This window comes from Silene latifolia, chromosome 11 (genome assembly GCF_048544455.1).
Source record: "Silene latifolia isolate original U9 population chromosome 11, ASM4854445v1, whole genome shotgun sequence".
NCBI lineage: Eukaryota > Viridiplantae > Streptophyta > Magnoliopsida > Caryophyllales > Caryophyllaceae > Silene > Silene latifolia.
The window spans coordinates 18,877,330-18,891,205 of NC_133536.1; the positions used below are offsets into that span (position 1 = coordinate 18,877,330).

The 13,876-nt window shown below is 37.0% G+C and overlaps 1 protein-coding gene and 2 non-coding genes across 3 annotated transcripts; 1 reads left to right on the forward strand and 2 right to left on the reverse strand.

The window, feature by feature from the left end:
- Positions 1-173: 173 nt before the first annotated feature.
- On the reverse strand, positions 174-291 carry LOC141615681 (U5 spliceosomal RNA). Its single transcript, XR_012530087.1, has one exon. It is a non-coding gene; the product is annotated as a U5 spliceosomal RNA (small nuclear RNA).
- Positions 292-5,641: 5,350 nt separating this feature from the next.
- On the forward strand, positions 5,642-8,266 carry LOC141613031 (alpha-amylase-like). The gene is made up of 4 exons (XM_074431770.1): positions 5,642-5,656; positions 6,529-6,661; positions 6,805-7,611; positions 7,723-8,266. Exons 1-4 carry the CDS (start codon positions 5,642-5,644, stop codon positions 7,983-7,985), a joined length of 1,218 nt encoding a protein of 405 aa, XP_074287871.1. The 3' UTR covers positions 7,986-8,266.
- Positions 8,267-8,389: 123 nt separating this feature from the next.
- On the reverse strand, positions 8,390-8,507 carry LOC141615575 (U5 spliceosomal RNA). Its single transcript, XR_012529990.1, has one exon. It is a non-coding gene; the product is annotated as a U5 spliceosomal RNA (small nuclear RNA).
- Between the last annotated feature and the right edge of the window lie 5,369 nt (positions 8,508-13,876).

The following is a 13,876-nucleotide window of genomic DNA, read 5'->3' on the forward strand; positions in this document are numbered from 1 at the left end:
CAACCTTATTTATAATAATGCAGAAGAATTACTGTGGAAGAATTACGATATTAGCATCTTCTAGGAGGCTAATTTTCTTTTGTTTCAGTAATCGATATGTGACAAATGAAAATTAAGGGGCTGAAGGCCGAAAACACAATTAACATTAAACAAAATTGCACTTGAATTGCTGGAAGCGCTGATGAAGGAGCTTCCTCTAAAAATTAACGTATGCCACTTATAAACAACGAGCACACGGTATTCTTTAGTAAAAGGCGAAAGAATAGTTCGCTTTGTGCTCAATGCATGGCTGCGTGGATTTTCTTACAATTGAAGAATACTAGTTTATACTTAGCTCTTACCATGATCTACGTTTCCTCGTCAATGTGGGATTAATATCCTATATTTATCTTACTCCCCTTGATCTATGTTTCTTTATCAATGAGGTATACACATTTTTGTCCTCTTTAATATCCCTTATTCGTTGTAAAAAACTATTTCAAGCATAGTTAAGATATTGATCAATTAACACTACAAGGAAAAGGCTAGTTAGCGACCAACTCAGTTAGTCGCTAATGTTCATAAATTAGTCGCTAAAGCCAATTAGCGACCAAATTTCAGAGCTTCCATCTAACAAATGAAACACGTCTTCTTACGGCTTTCTTCTTCGCATTGATCATAGCCTTGTTGCAACTTCCTCTTCACCATCTCTGCCCTTTCAGCATAGGACAATTTGTATACCTCATTCAATCTCCTCTTTTCATTCAGTTCATCCCGTTTCTTCGACAACACAAAAGTTCCATTATTGTTAGATTTGTTACTCTTGATGCCGCCATACCCTTGATAATTTCTTCTTACGCCTCCATCTTTGACACAACTTGAGGTACGCTTTACGTTAGACATCAGTGGCTTTCTAACACCATTAGGTAATACCTTCTTGACCATAGTCTCACCACGACCACGTGGGTTAGGCGCATCACTTAACCCGATCACGCATATCTTTTGCCGGCTATCTTTAGCTTGATTGTACCTTTCTTGCATCTTTCGGGTTGAATTCTCCAATCGTTGAGCGTTTATAATTGCACCTTAGTATCTTCATTATCTTTGAGCTTCATTAATCTCTTAGTAGTATTATTATTCATGTTTAGGTTGTCTTTTTCTTTCACTTTATCCATGACGATTTTGATGAAATTCTCGGATTTTAGTGTTGTTTATGTATAATTTGCAATTGTTTTTAAGTGAAAGATTATGTTTATATATATGTGCTTTGTTACTTGGGCGAGGAGTTCTCCTTACCGACAACAATAAGGAAGTCCTAAAGCAACTAGGTAAGTAAATCAGTAGAATTTTTTTTGGAAATTATTAGGGTTGTGTAATTTGTTGGCGTGAATAAAACAATTATTTCACATTAATAAGTTTACACTTGGGACAAAGTCAATCACGCGTACACTACTAGTGCTTGAATTTTGTTAGTTTTTACTTTTTAATAATCTAAATAAAAATATAATTTATTAAAAAAATTAATGATACTCTGTATTTATCAAGCTAAGTCAATGGCCTGGGCCAGTGAATGAAAATGCCGTTGAGAATCACATAATTATACATCAAAAAACAAAACTAAAATAGCTTGTTAATGTAAAAGCCCTGCTTATAATACAACAACAACATCAGAGCCTTAGTCCTTAAATGATTGGGGTCGGCTGACATGAATTATCTTTTAGAACTGTCTATGGATGGTCGCACACTAAAAAAGTGAAATTATAGAAAAGGAAAAGTGGAAAAACAGAAATGGGAAGTGAAAGGGATACACAGGTCAAGTTAAATTTATGGGTTTTATAATTGAAGCCCGAATTTCTTTTACAAAAACTTAGAATTTAAAACGGTTTTTGAAAATCCAAGTAAAGCTTAATCGTCGGACCGGGAAACTTTAAAAATACACTAAAAAGTATTATTATATAAGATTTTTTTTTGTTAAAAACGTGTAATAAATCCAATAATTCTGAGAAATTATTATCGTATTAAAACAATTTCGAGTTTAGCATCTATCACAAGGTTAATTTTCTTTTGCCTTGTCAACAGATTATTTAACACATTTACATTATTACATAAAAAGTTGTACACCCTCTATTCCGGTTATTTATTTATTTATTTATTTATTTATTTATTCAGTCCATTTATCATCAAATAATTGATTTTCTCCTCTTTCCACGATATTTGTGCCAAAATTAAAGGTAAACAAATGACCAATACAAAAGGAGTACAAGAATTTGATAAATAATAATGTAAATTTATAAGAAGGTTAATCAATGTTTTCCTCTAGTTCAATGAAGTTGTAAAAACAACTACTACTACAAGCATAATTAAGGTGAATGCCTGATATATAACAACTTAAGCACGCCTTTTTGCGACTATCTTCACTTTGTTCGTAGTCGAGAACTAGGGTTTTGATGTAGTAATTAACCACGAAAGAACAAGATTTTTCTTGTAGAGTTGTATAATTATTGCCAACTTGTGTATAAATTAAACTTGGACAAGGGTTAATCACATGTATTAGTGCTTCAATTTTATTACCACCGCGGATATAGAATTTGAGTACCATCGACGATAATTTTGTAAATTCATTGATATTTTAATCTATTTTTTTGTCAAACAATTTAGCCAAAGGCAAAAATGGCAAAGAATATGCGATATCGCCCCTAAACATTGTCATTTTGCAAAAACATAAAATATTATGTACCATGTGCAAATGACAAACATCACCGGTACCACGTGAATTTTCAGTTTAATACTGTATTTATTATTATTGGATTATTTTAGTTACGGTGGCACCAAGAGTCAAGATAGTGTGTTACCGGGTGACGCCCTAGCATTGTCCATATAAAAAGCACCCCCTCTGTCCCGCTCATTTGGTATCCGATTCTATTTTTTAGTGTCTCGGTCAATTATTATCCTTTCTATTTTAGAAAAGCATTTGACGAACAATTTGATCATTTACACTCAATTTGGTTCACATGTCATTTAGTAATTGACCCCTAGGTTGCACGGACACTCCTCCTAATCGGTGTTCCCGTGTCGGACACGAAACTCGTCGGACACACGTCAAAACGTGTCGTATCGGACACCTGTAAAGCCGTGTCTAACTTTCATCTTTTATTTGGGCACGTGTCCGACGCGTATCCATGGTAGTTTGAGCCGTGTCCATGGTTTTTGGACACACCTTCAAACGGAAAGTTGAATTTAAGGTAAATGACGTGAATTGTTATATGGTTGAATTTGGTGAGCAAATGATGTTCTTTAGACAAGTAATGAGATGTCGAAATAGATTGATTATAAGTTGGTTTTTGGTTTTAAAAATGAGAATAAGTTATATTTAACGTCAAATTATACCTTCATTTATTTAAATTTAATATCAAATACTTTTTCAAAAGTAAAATCACACATATATAACTACAAAATATATATTTTATTAAATTTAAATAACGTGTCCCGTGTCCTAATTTTCATGGGATGTCGTGTCACGTGTCCGTGTCGTGTCTGTGTCCGTGTCCATGTCGGTGCTATCTAGATTGACCCTCTCCACTTTTCTTGGTCTTTGTGTCAAAACCAAAGAATAACAAGTGACCGAGATGGAGGGAGTATTCACTAACAAATTCCCGCCTTTTCATCCAAAAAATAATACCGACAGGGCAAGAAACTGAAAGAGGAGAGGGTCAATTACTAAATGAAAAGTGGGTCAAATTGAGTGTAAATAATCAAATTGTTCATCAAGTTTAATTCTTAAAATAGAAAGGACGACGATTGACTGAGACACTCCAAAATAAAATAGGACAATAAATGACCGGGACAGAGGAAGTACCTCATAATGATTAATGATGTATACTCTTTGGTATATTTGCAAGAGTAAATTAATAATTACTCCCTTTTAGATACCACTTTTCTAAAAAAAAACCATTTTATACTCTTTTTATTAATTAAATTACTTACCTCAAATGTTCTGAGGTAAAAAATTGCACACTTTTTTATATTCTGGTGACATATTCCGTCAAAATTCAAATTATTAGTTTAAAAGCCTAATTTTATGACGATACTACCCTTATTACTATATTATATACTTAGTCTTCTCTCTCCCTTATACATCTATTCAATTCATTTATTCATTTCAACTTTCCTCTCTTCTTATATTTTTCTCCACTTAAGGTAAGATTGTTCATCTTATTTTTAGTAATTAGGGTTTACAACCGAAAAATTAGAGTTTCCTAATCCAGAAATAAAGGTTATAATGCCAAAAATTAGGGTTGTGTTTAAAACCCAGAAATTAGGGTTAAAACTCCAAGGTTTAAAAATCTGGAAATAAGGGTTTAAAACCCAAAAATCAGGGCTAAGAACTAAGAAATTAGGGTTACACAAAATTAAAATGATTGGAATACTACATTTAAGTCAATTGATTCGCAACTAGTTTAGATCACGCGCAATGAATGCGCGGTATTTATAGAGTTTTTATTTTTATATTACTTAATCATGCTAACTTAAAAACTTATTAATTTTTCATATTTCACGTCATTATAATTTGATATGAGAAAAAAAAACTTAACAGTAAAATTATTCAAGAATACTAAGTAAAACTAAACTGTAATTTAATAGTGGTATCTCATTAACGTAATTGTCATGAAAGTAATCAAAAACTATTTTTTTATACCACAAAACTAATGATTCCAGTTTTCTCTCAATTTGTTTTGTCATGAAAGTAATCAAAACGATTTATAATTTTGCGTAGTATGACTGTATGAGTCATGTCATTCTCAAATAATAGTATCAATAAAGATTTAATATTATTTATATTTTAATTAAAAAATTATAGTTTAGTGTTTAGTGAAAATTATATAATTTGATGAAAAGATTAATTTTAATGAAAAGAATTATATAATGAAAAACATTATAACTATTATTTTTTTTTTTATTTAGTGAATACAATTAAATTATAAATAACTTCCTTATTTGAAAAGATGATTTTTAAAGGGAAAATTAGTGAGTTCACCTATTCTTTTAATAGATAGGGGATTTATATTAAATTTCAACATATTTATAAACACCTGGCTAATAAAACACAGAGAGGCCAAAGTCGATACTTTGAAGGGGAGAATCCTCGCCAATTCAATGCTCTTAAACAAAAAAATTTCAAGCTTGAGATCTCTATGAATAACCCCCAACGAATGACAAGCTTCAACAACCCAACAAAAGTGCTCATCGTCAACTTTGCTGCCTCGCGCTCATTATACTGCCCTTTAGCCACAATCCGATCAAACAACTCCCCACCTTGACACAACTCCATAATTTAAGTATATTAGGGAAATTTTTTAAGATTAAATGTTAAAAATCGATAGAATGACAAGTGAAATGGAGGATGTCTAAATATTGACCCAATGGTAATTTCGTAAGATTTTAAGAATTTCGCCAGATTTTAAGAATTTCGGCTGTAAATGAAAATGGGTGCAATTTTTGACCTGACAACATTTGAGGGGAGTAATTTAATAAAAAGTTTATAAAATGAAGCTTTTTTAGAAACTTGATACCTAATATAAAATGGAGTAATTATTAATTTACTATATTGGCAATCACTATAAAATATACTACAAGATTATTGTATGGTACAACCACTCAAACAATGACGCATTTCAAGGTAAAAAAATGACAATTTAATGTGACAAAATGACTAGTTTTACTTTTTTTTTTTAAACCACTATTTAACGTAAAATGATCATTGTTCAGCATAAAACTCCTCTACACTATATGATTGACAAATGATTGTTGGTTATGACTTCAACACTTTGTATACAACATAGCAAGTGTTCAAATTAAATAGGGTTGGGTGGTGACTGTGATAAAGCATGGCTGCATGGGTCATCTGTTATACTATTTACTCCATTAAATCAAAAGTTGCAATTTGTGATCAAATAATGAATCGTCAAGTAACGAGAGCTATCCAAAAACCTTATCAACCTAACTTCGTTTACTCGAAATACGTGACATTTTTCGATCCATTTTGGCATGCATGCATTTTTCTTCACCTATAAAAACCCTCCTTACGTTCCTAATTCTTCATTCATTTCCTTCATCATATTTCTTCTTCTTCATTGTTCCATTCACGGAGTTTGAAGATGAAGAGTTATAGGATCACCAATCTTCTTTGCTTCTTTACCATCTTATTCTCTCTTCTCTTTGCCTTCGTCACGCCTACATTGTTATTTCAGGTAATACACTCTTCAACTTCTGTTAGTATTTGCAATGGTGAGCTGAGGTTCGAAGCTAGAGGAATGAACTAGCTACAACTTCCTCTGTCCCAATCATTTATTTTCCTTTTTATTTGTTGTGAGTAGTATATTTTAATCAAAACTAAACAAGATGGGACAGTTTACTAGAAAAAAATCAAAAAAATCTCTTTATTATTCATAAATTATTCTCATTTGAAATTCAATATGTTGGGTTAACTAGATTAATTTATTTTTGTTGGTTGAGGAAATAGTTACATTAATTCTGCATTGTAATGTGTAGGGATTCAATTGGGAGTCATACCATACGCAAGGAGGACTTTACAATTCTTTGGTAAACTCGGTTGATGATTTGGCCAGAGCTGGAGTCACCCATGTCTGGCTTCCTCCCCCTTCTCATTCTGTTTCTCCTCAAGGTATATATTTTTAGTCTTCCAAATTACCGACTCAATCATTTGTTTACCTTCTCGGACAACTTTGATTTTATGTTACAGAATTGCACTCGAGAGTCGAGACGTCTGTTTAACCGAAACTAACTCATATTTGTCTTGAATTTCAGGATATTTGCCTGGTAGATTATATGATCTTGACGCCTCAAGGTATGGACGTGAGACCGAGTTGAAGAACTTGATCAACTCCTTACATCAAAAAGGGATCAAATCGGTAGCTGATATCGTAATAAATCATAGATGTGCTGACAAACAAGATGGAAGGGGAATCTATTGCATCTTTGAAGGAGGCACGCCCGATGATCGTCTAGATTGGGGTCCATGGGCCATATGTAGGGACGACACTCAATACTCAGATGGTAGCGGGAATTTAGACACTGGAGCCGGGTATGGAGCGGCTCCAGATATCGATCACCTTAACCCAAGAGTCCAAAAAGAGCTAGTCGATTGGATGAATTGGTTGAAGACCGAAATTGGATTTGATGGAGGGTGGAGATTTGATTTTGTCAAGGGATATGCACCAAGCATTACCAAACTTTACATGCAACAAACTTCACCTAATTTTGCCGTTGGGGAACTATGGGACTCGGCTATACACTATGACCCGGATGGTAAGCCTGATTACAACCAAGACGGGCCAAGGAACGAGTTAGCAGGTTGGGTTCAGGCTGCGGGTGGGGGTGTTATTAATGCCTTTGATTTCACTACTAAGGGCATTCTTCAAGCAGCCGTTGAAGGAGAATTGTGGAGATTAAAAGACTCAAATGGTAGGCCTAGTGGACTTATTGGAATAATGCCTAGAAATGCAGTAACTTTTATTGATAACCATGATACCGGATCCACTCAAAGGCTATGGGCATTTCCGTCCGACAAAGTTATGCAAGGCTACGCATATATTCTCACGCACCCCGAACCCCATCTATCGTAAGTCACTTAACATATTTGTTATATACGCACTTCCTATTTTGCATCATCACATACAATTACCAATAAATTTAAGATATCTAATTAGAAGAAATTGTTTCCTTCTCAGGCGTTCTATGATCATTTCTTCGAGTGGGGTTTGAAGGAAGAAATTATACGATTGAGTTCAGTAAGGACGAGAAATGGTATAACGGAAGCAAGTAATGTCAATATAATGGCAGCGAACGCTGATCTCTACGTTGCAATGATCGATGGAAAGATTATAATCAAGCTCGGAACCAGAAATGACCTCGGCAATCTCATTCCATCAAACTTCAAAGTTGCTACCTATGGAGCTAATTATTGCGTGTGGGAGAAGCAAGGTTAAAATCACGGGAATGAGAAAGGCGTAGGAAGTCCTATTGTTAGAACAATTGCTCCTTAAAATTATTAGTTACGAGTATAATATAATACTCAATAATAAAACTAAAATGGCGATTTAAAAACTCGTTATTGTATTGTATTCCTTATACCACTAAGAAGAGGTATCATTATTGTCCTCATAATGAGAGGATTAGGGCCATGAGTTGTACTTTTAGGCTACTAAATATGTTGATTGCAACCTTATTTATAATAATGCAGAAGAATTACTGTGGAAGAATTACGATATTAGCATCTTCTAGGAGGCTAATTTTCTTTTGTTTCAGTAATCGATATGTGACAAATGAAAATTAAGGGGCTGAAGGCCGAAAACACAATTAACAATAAACAAAATTGCACTTGAATTGCTGGAAGCGCCGATGAAGGAGCTTCCTCTAAAAATTAACGTATGCCACTTATAAACAACGAGCACACGGTATTCTTTAGTAAAAGGCGAAAGAATAGTTCGCTTTGTGCTCAATGCATGGCTGCGTGGATTTTCTTACAGTTGAAGAATACTAGTTTATACTTAGCTCTTACCATGATCTACGTTTCTTCGTCAATGTGGGATTAATATCCTATATTTATCTTACTCCCCTTGATCTATGTTTCTTTATCAATGAGGTATACACATTTTTGTCCTCTTTAATATCCCTTATTCGTTGTAAAAAACTATTTCAAGCATAGTTAAGATATTGATCAATTAACACTACAAGGAAAAGGCTAGTTAGCGACCAACTCAGTTAGTCGCTAATTAATGTTCATAAATTAGTCGCTAAAGCCAATTAGTGACCAAATTTCAGAGCTTCCATCTAACAAATGAAACACGTCTTCTTACGGCTTTCTTCTTCGCATTGATCATAGCCTTGTTGCAACTTCCTCTTCACCATCTCTGCCCTTTCAGCATAGGACAATTTGTATACCTCATTCAATCTCCTCTTTTCATTCAGTTCATCCCGTTTCTTCGACAACACAAAAGTTCCATTATTGTTAGATTTGTTACTCTTGATGCCGCCATACCCTTGATAATTTCTTCTTACGCCTCCATCTTTGACACAACTTGAGGTACGCTTTACGTTAGACATCAGTGGCTTTCTAACACCATTAGGTAATACCTTCTTGACCATAGTCTCACCACGACCACGTGGGTTAGGCGCATCACTTAACCCGATCACGCATATCTTTTGCCGGCTATCTTTAGCTTGATTGTACCTTTCTTGCATCTTTCGGGTTGAATTCTCCAATCGTTGAGCGTACGATAATTGCACCTTAGTATCTTCATTATCTTTGAGCTTCATTAATCTCTTAGTATTATTATTATTCATGTTTAGGTTGTCTTTTTCTTTCACTTTATCCATGACGATTTTGATGAAATTTTCGGATTTTAGTGTTGTTTGTGTATAATTTGCAATTGTTTTTAAGTGAAAGATTATGTTTATATATATGTGCTTTGTTACTTGGGCGAGGAGTTCTCGTTACCGACAACAATAAGGAAGTCCTAAAGCAACTAGGTAAGTAAATCAGTTGAATTTTTTTTTGGAAATTATTAGGGTTGTGTAATTTGTTGGCGTGAATAAAACAATATTTCACATTAATAAGTTTACTGATAGAATATTAGTAAAATATAGTAAATATTTTACTAAGTATATTGTGTAATTATTTAGTCAAGCATTGTGATTATTTAGTTCCTAATTAGTAGTATTCAGTTCCTAATTTAAAGGATCTCATAGGTGTATATATTCAACCCTTTATTGATTAATAAAGATCAACCATTAATCTCCTTTATGGTATCAGCTAGGTTACGATTCTAACAAATCGCTTCCGCTCTTAATCTAGCATCTTCTCTTCTCCTTCCTTTCTTCCTACGATGCCTGGCGACTCTCAATCCAAGTCGGCTTTCCATCCGGCCTTGGCTGTCAATAGCATTCGCAATCACATCACCGTCATTCTGGGTATGGATAATAATCAATACCCACTGTGGGTTGCCCTATTCACAAATCACGCGAAATCTAATCGCGTTCTTCATCACATCATTACGCCAAAGAACGGTGCTCCTAAGGCACCCGTCACTAATGATGAGAAAGAATTATGGGAAACTCTCGATGCTACGGTTCTTCAATGGATTTATTCCACTGTGTCTACTGAATTGTTGGAAACAATAGTCGAACCCGATACCACGGCAATGGAAACATGGGATCGCCTTGCGGATATTTTCCAAGACAATAAAAATTCTCGTGCAGTTACTCTTGAGCAAGAGTTCTCACATGTGGAGATGAGTGATTTTCCAACGGCATCTGCATATTGCCAACGCCTCAAATCGTTGGCGGATCAATTGAAAAATGTCGGGGCCCCGGTGACGAACAGCCGCCTCTTCCTTCAATTAGTTTCAGGCCTCACCGAGGCATACAGCAATGTCGGATCCATCATTCGTCAAAGAACTCCTCTTCCTAATTTCTACCAGGCCCGTTCTATGCTAACTCTCGAGGAAGCAGGCCTGGCGAAACAGAGTGCTCAATCGGCTGCACTCTATGCGAAAGGGGGTTCTGATGACGGTAGCTCCGGGTCATCGTCCAAACAATCGGCTCCAATTACTGCTGGGAAAGGTGGCCGTGGTCAGAATAACGGCAGCAAGAAGAAGGGACATAAGGGTGGTAAAGGGAACAATGGCAAAACTGGTACTCCGAGTTCCAGTTCGCCTGCTTCCGCGCCTGTCACTGCTCCTGTTTCGTGGCCTAGTGGTTATGGGCCGTGGAACTGGCCCCCTTCTCCTTGGGCTTATCCACCGTGCCCATATCCCACTGGACCTTGGGGACGTCAAATGGCGGGTCGTTCTCAAGCAGGGGTTTTGGGTCCTCGACCTGCGCAAGCTTATGCTGCCAGTGGTTCTTCTCCGTCCTTAACGGACATTGAGGCAGCTATGTATACTCTTGGGCTTACTCCTCCGGAGCCGTGGGTCATGGATACCGGTGCAACTTCTCATATGACGTCGGACCAAGGTAAACTTTCGTCTTTTGTTCAATCAAGCATTAGTAATGGTGTTACTGTTGGAAATGGTCATACAATTCCTATTAGTGGTTATGGTCAGGCTACTCTTCCTAAACCCAACCCTCCCTTCATTCTTAAGAATGTGCTAGTCGCCCCTCACATAGTCAAAAATCTAATTTCAGTTCGTAAATTTACAACCGACAATAAGGTCACTGTTGAATTTGATCCCTTTGGTTTTTGTGTGAAGGATATGCGGACGGGGACGCGTCTAATGAGGTGTGAGAGTCGGGGCCAGCTCTATCACGTGTCACCACCATCAACTTCTGCCACTCAACCACATGCTTTTGTTGCCCTATCGTCTTCTCTTTGGCATGAACGTTTAGGTCATCCGGGAGCTCCTATTTTATCTTCTCTTAGACAAAATAATTTAATTGATTGTACGTTGAATTCGAGAAACTCAATCTGTCAATCATGTTCGTTAGGCAAACATGTTCGTTTACCCTTTCCCGTTTCTACAACGCACACTTCTATGCCATTCGATATATTACATTGTGACCTTTGGACGTCACCCATTACTAGTTCCATTGGCCACAAATATTATTTGCTTGTTTTGGATGATTATAGCAATTTTTTATGGACTTTCCCTATTGCCAAAAAGAGTCAAGTCGGATCCATATTATTGAAATTTCATACTTACATTCAAACTCAATTTGAGCGTAAAATAAAATCAATCCAATGTGATAATGGTACGGAATTTATTAACGGTCTTTTTACAGATTTTTGTGAGAACCAAGGCGTTATTTTTCGCTTATCTTGTCCTCATACTTCATCTCAAAATGGTAAGGCCGAGCGTAAAATTCGTTCTACAAATAATATCATTCGGACTCTCTTATTTCACGCTTCTATACCCGTCAAATTATGGCATCATGCGTTAGAAATGGCGACATATTTAATGAATATCATTCCTAGCAAACCCATCTCGTTCAACATCCCTATGTCTCGACTATATAATCGATCTCCTTTATATAGCCATCTTAGGGTGTTTGGTTGTCTATGTTTCCCTCTTATACCTTCGACGACCATTCATAAGTTGCAGCCCCGGTCCACACCGTGTGTCTTTTTAGGCTATCCCTCCAATCACCGCGGGTACAAATGTCTTGATATATCGACTAATCGCATCTTCATTAGCCGACATGTTATTTTTGATGAAACTATTTTCCCTTATACAAAAATCCACATGCCTGACATTAGTACCTACAATTTTTTGGACAATGGTATTTCCCCGTATGTGCTCCAACACATGACTGAAACTCCAACCCAACCTACTCGACACACACCCGAGAACCCCACCGCCGTGTCTACCCCTGACCAGCCCGTGAACCCCACCACTAATCCTGGTCCAGTAGACCCCACGGGTTCCTCTGTTTTGGAGGACTCGTCCCCTGCCATACCAACACGCCACATTCCTCCGCTTACCAAAGCAACTACTCGTGGTGATCACGGTATTGTCAAACCAAACCCGAAATATTTCGACCCCAAACCCACTGCCCATATCACCATAAGTCACAAAACAGCTATCTCACCCGTTCCTAAGAGCCCAGTAGTAGCTATACGTGACCCTAATTGGAAAATGGCCATGGATGACGAATATAATGCTCTTATTGACAATAAGACTTGGGTCTTGGTTCCCCGTCCCCCAAATGTTAATGTGATTCGCTCCATGTGGATCTTTCGACATAAGTTTCATTCTGATGGTACTTTTGAGAGGTACAAAGCCCGCCTTGTAGGTGACGGGAAAACGCAGCAACTTGGCATCGATTGTGGCGATACATTTAGCCCTGTGGTTAAACCCGCAACTATTCGGACAGTTCTCTGTTTAGCGTTATCCAAATCCTGGTCCGTTCACCAACTAGACGTGAAAAACGCTTTCCTACATGGTACACTAAACGAAACTGTCTACATGTATCAACCCCTTGGCTACCGGGATACAACTCGGCCTGATCATGTTTGCTTGCTCAAGAAATCTCTTTACGGTCTAAAACAAGCTCCCCGTGCTTGGTATAAACGGTTTGCTGATTTTATTGCTAGTATTGGTTTTACGCATAGCAAGGTTGACCACTCTCTATTTATTCTTCGACATGGTAACGACTTGGCTTACCTACTCTTGTATGTTGATGATATAATCCTAACGTGCTCATCAGAGGCTCTACGTACTAGTATTATGCACCGTCTTCATTCGGAATTTGCTATGAAAGATCTCGGCCCCTTAAGCTACTTTCTTGGTATTTCGGTAAAACAGACGGACCGTGACATGTTTCTCTCTCAAATAAAATATGCTAAAGAGATAATTGATCGGGCTGGTATGACCTCCTGTAAGCCCGCAGCAACTCCCGTTGATACTAAGCCTAAGCTAAGTGCTACGTCCTCCTCCACTCCATTTTCGGATCCTACTCTTTATCGAAGTCTAGCGGGTGCACTACAATATCTTACTTTTACAAGACCGGATATCTCATATGCCGTTCAACAAGTATGTTTATTTATGCACAATCCCATGGAAGTTCATATGAATGCTTTGAAGAGGATAATTCGGTATGTGCAGGGGAGTGTTTCTTGTGGCCTGTGGTTTCGCAAGTCGGTTCCTAACAAGCTCACAGCTTATACGGATGCAGATTGGGGAGGGTGTCCGGACACACGTCGCTCCACCTCGGGTTATTGCGTGTATCTCGGTGACAATTTAATTTCATGGGCTTCCAAACGCCAACCAACGATGTCTAAATCGAGTGCTGAAGCCGAGTACCGCGGCGTCGCTAATGTCGTTGCTGAATCATGTTGGTTACGTAATTTATTGCTCGAGCTCCATGTTCCTATTACCTC

Excerpts from the sequence above, each read along its gene's own strand:
- LOC141613031 (XM_074431770.1), top strand. Across the intron at positions 6,662-6,804 it reads TCATTCTGTTTCTCCTCAAG|GATATTTGCCTGGTAGATTA; the intron begins GTATATATTTTT and ends CTTGAATTTCAG. Across the intron at positions 7,612-7,722 it reads TCTCACGCACCCCGAACCCC|CTCAGGCGTTCTATGATCAT; the intron begins ATCTATCGTAAG and ends AATTGTTTCCTT.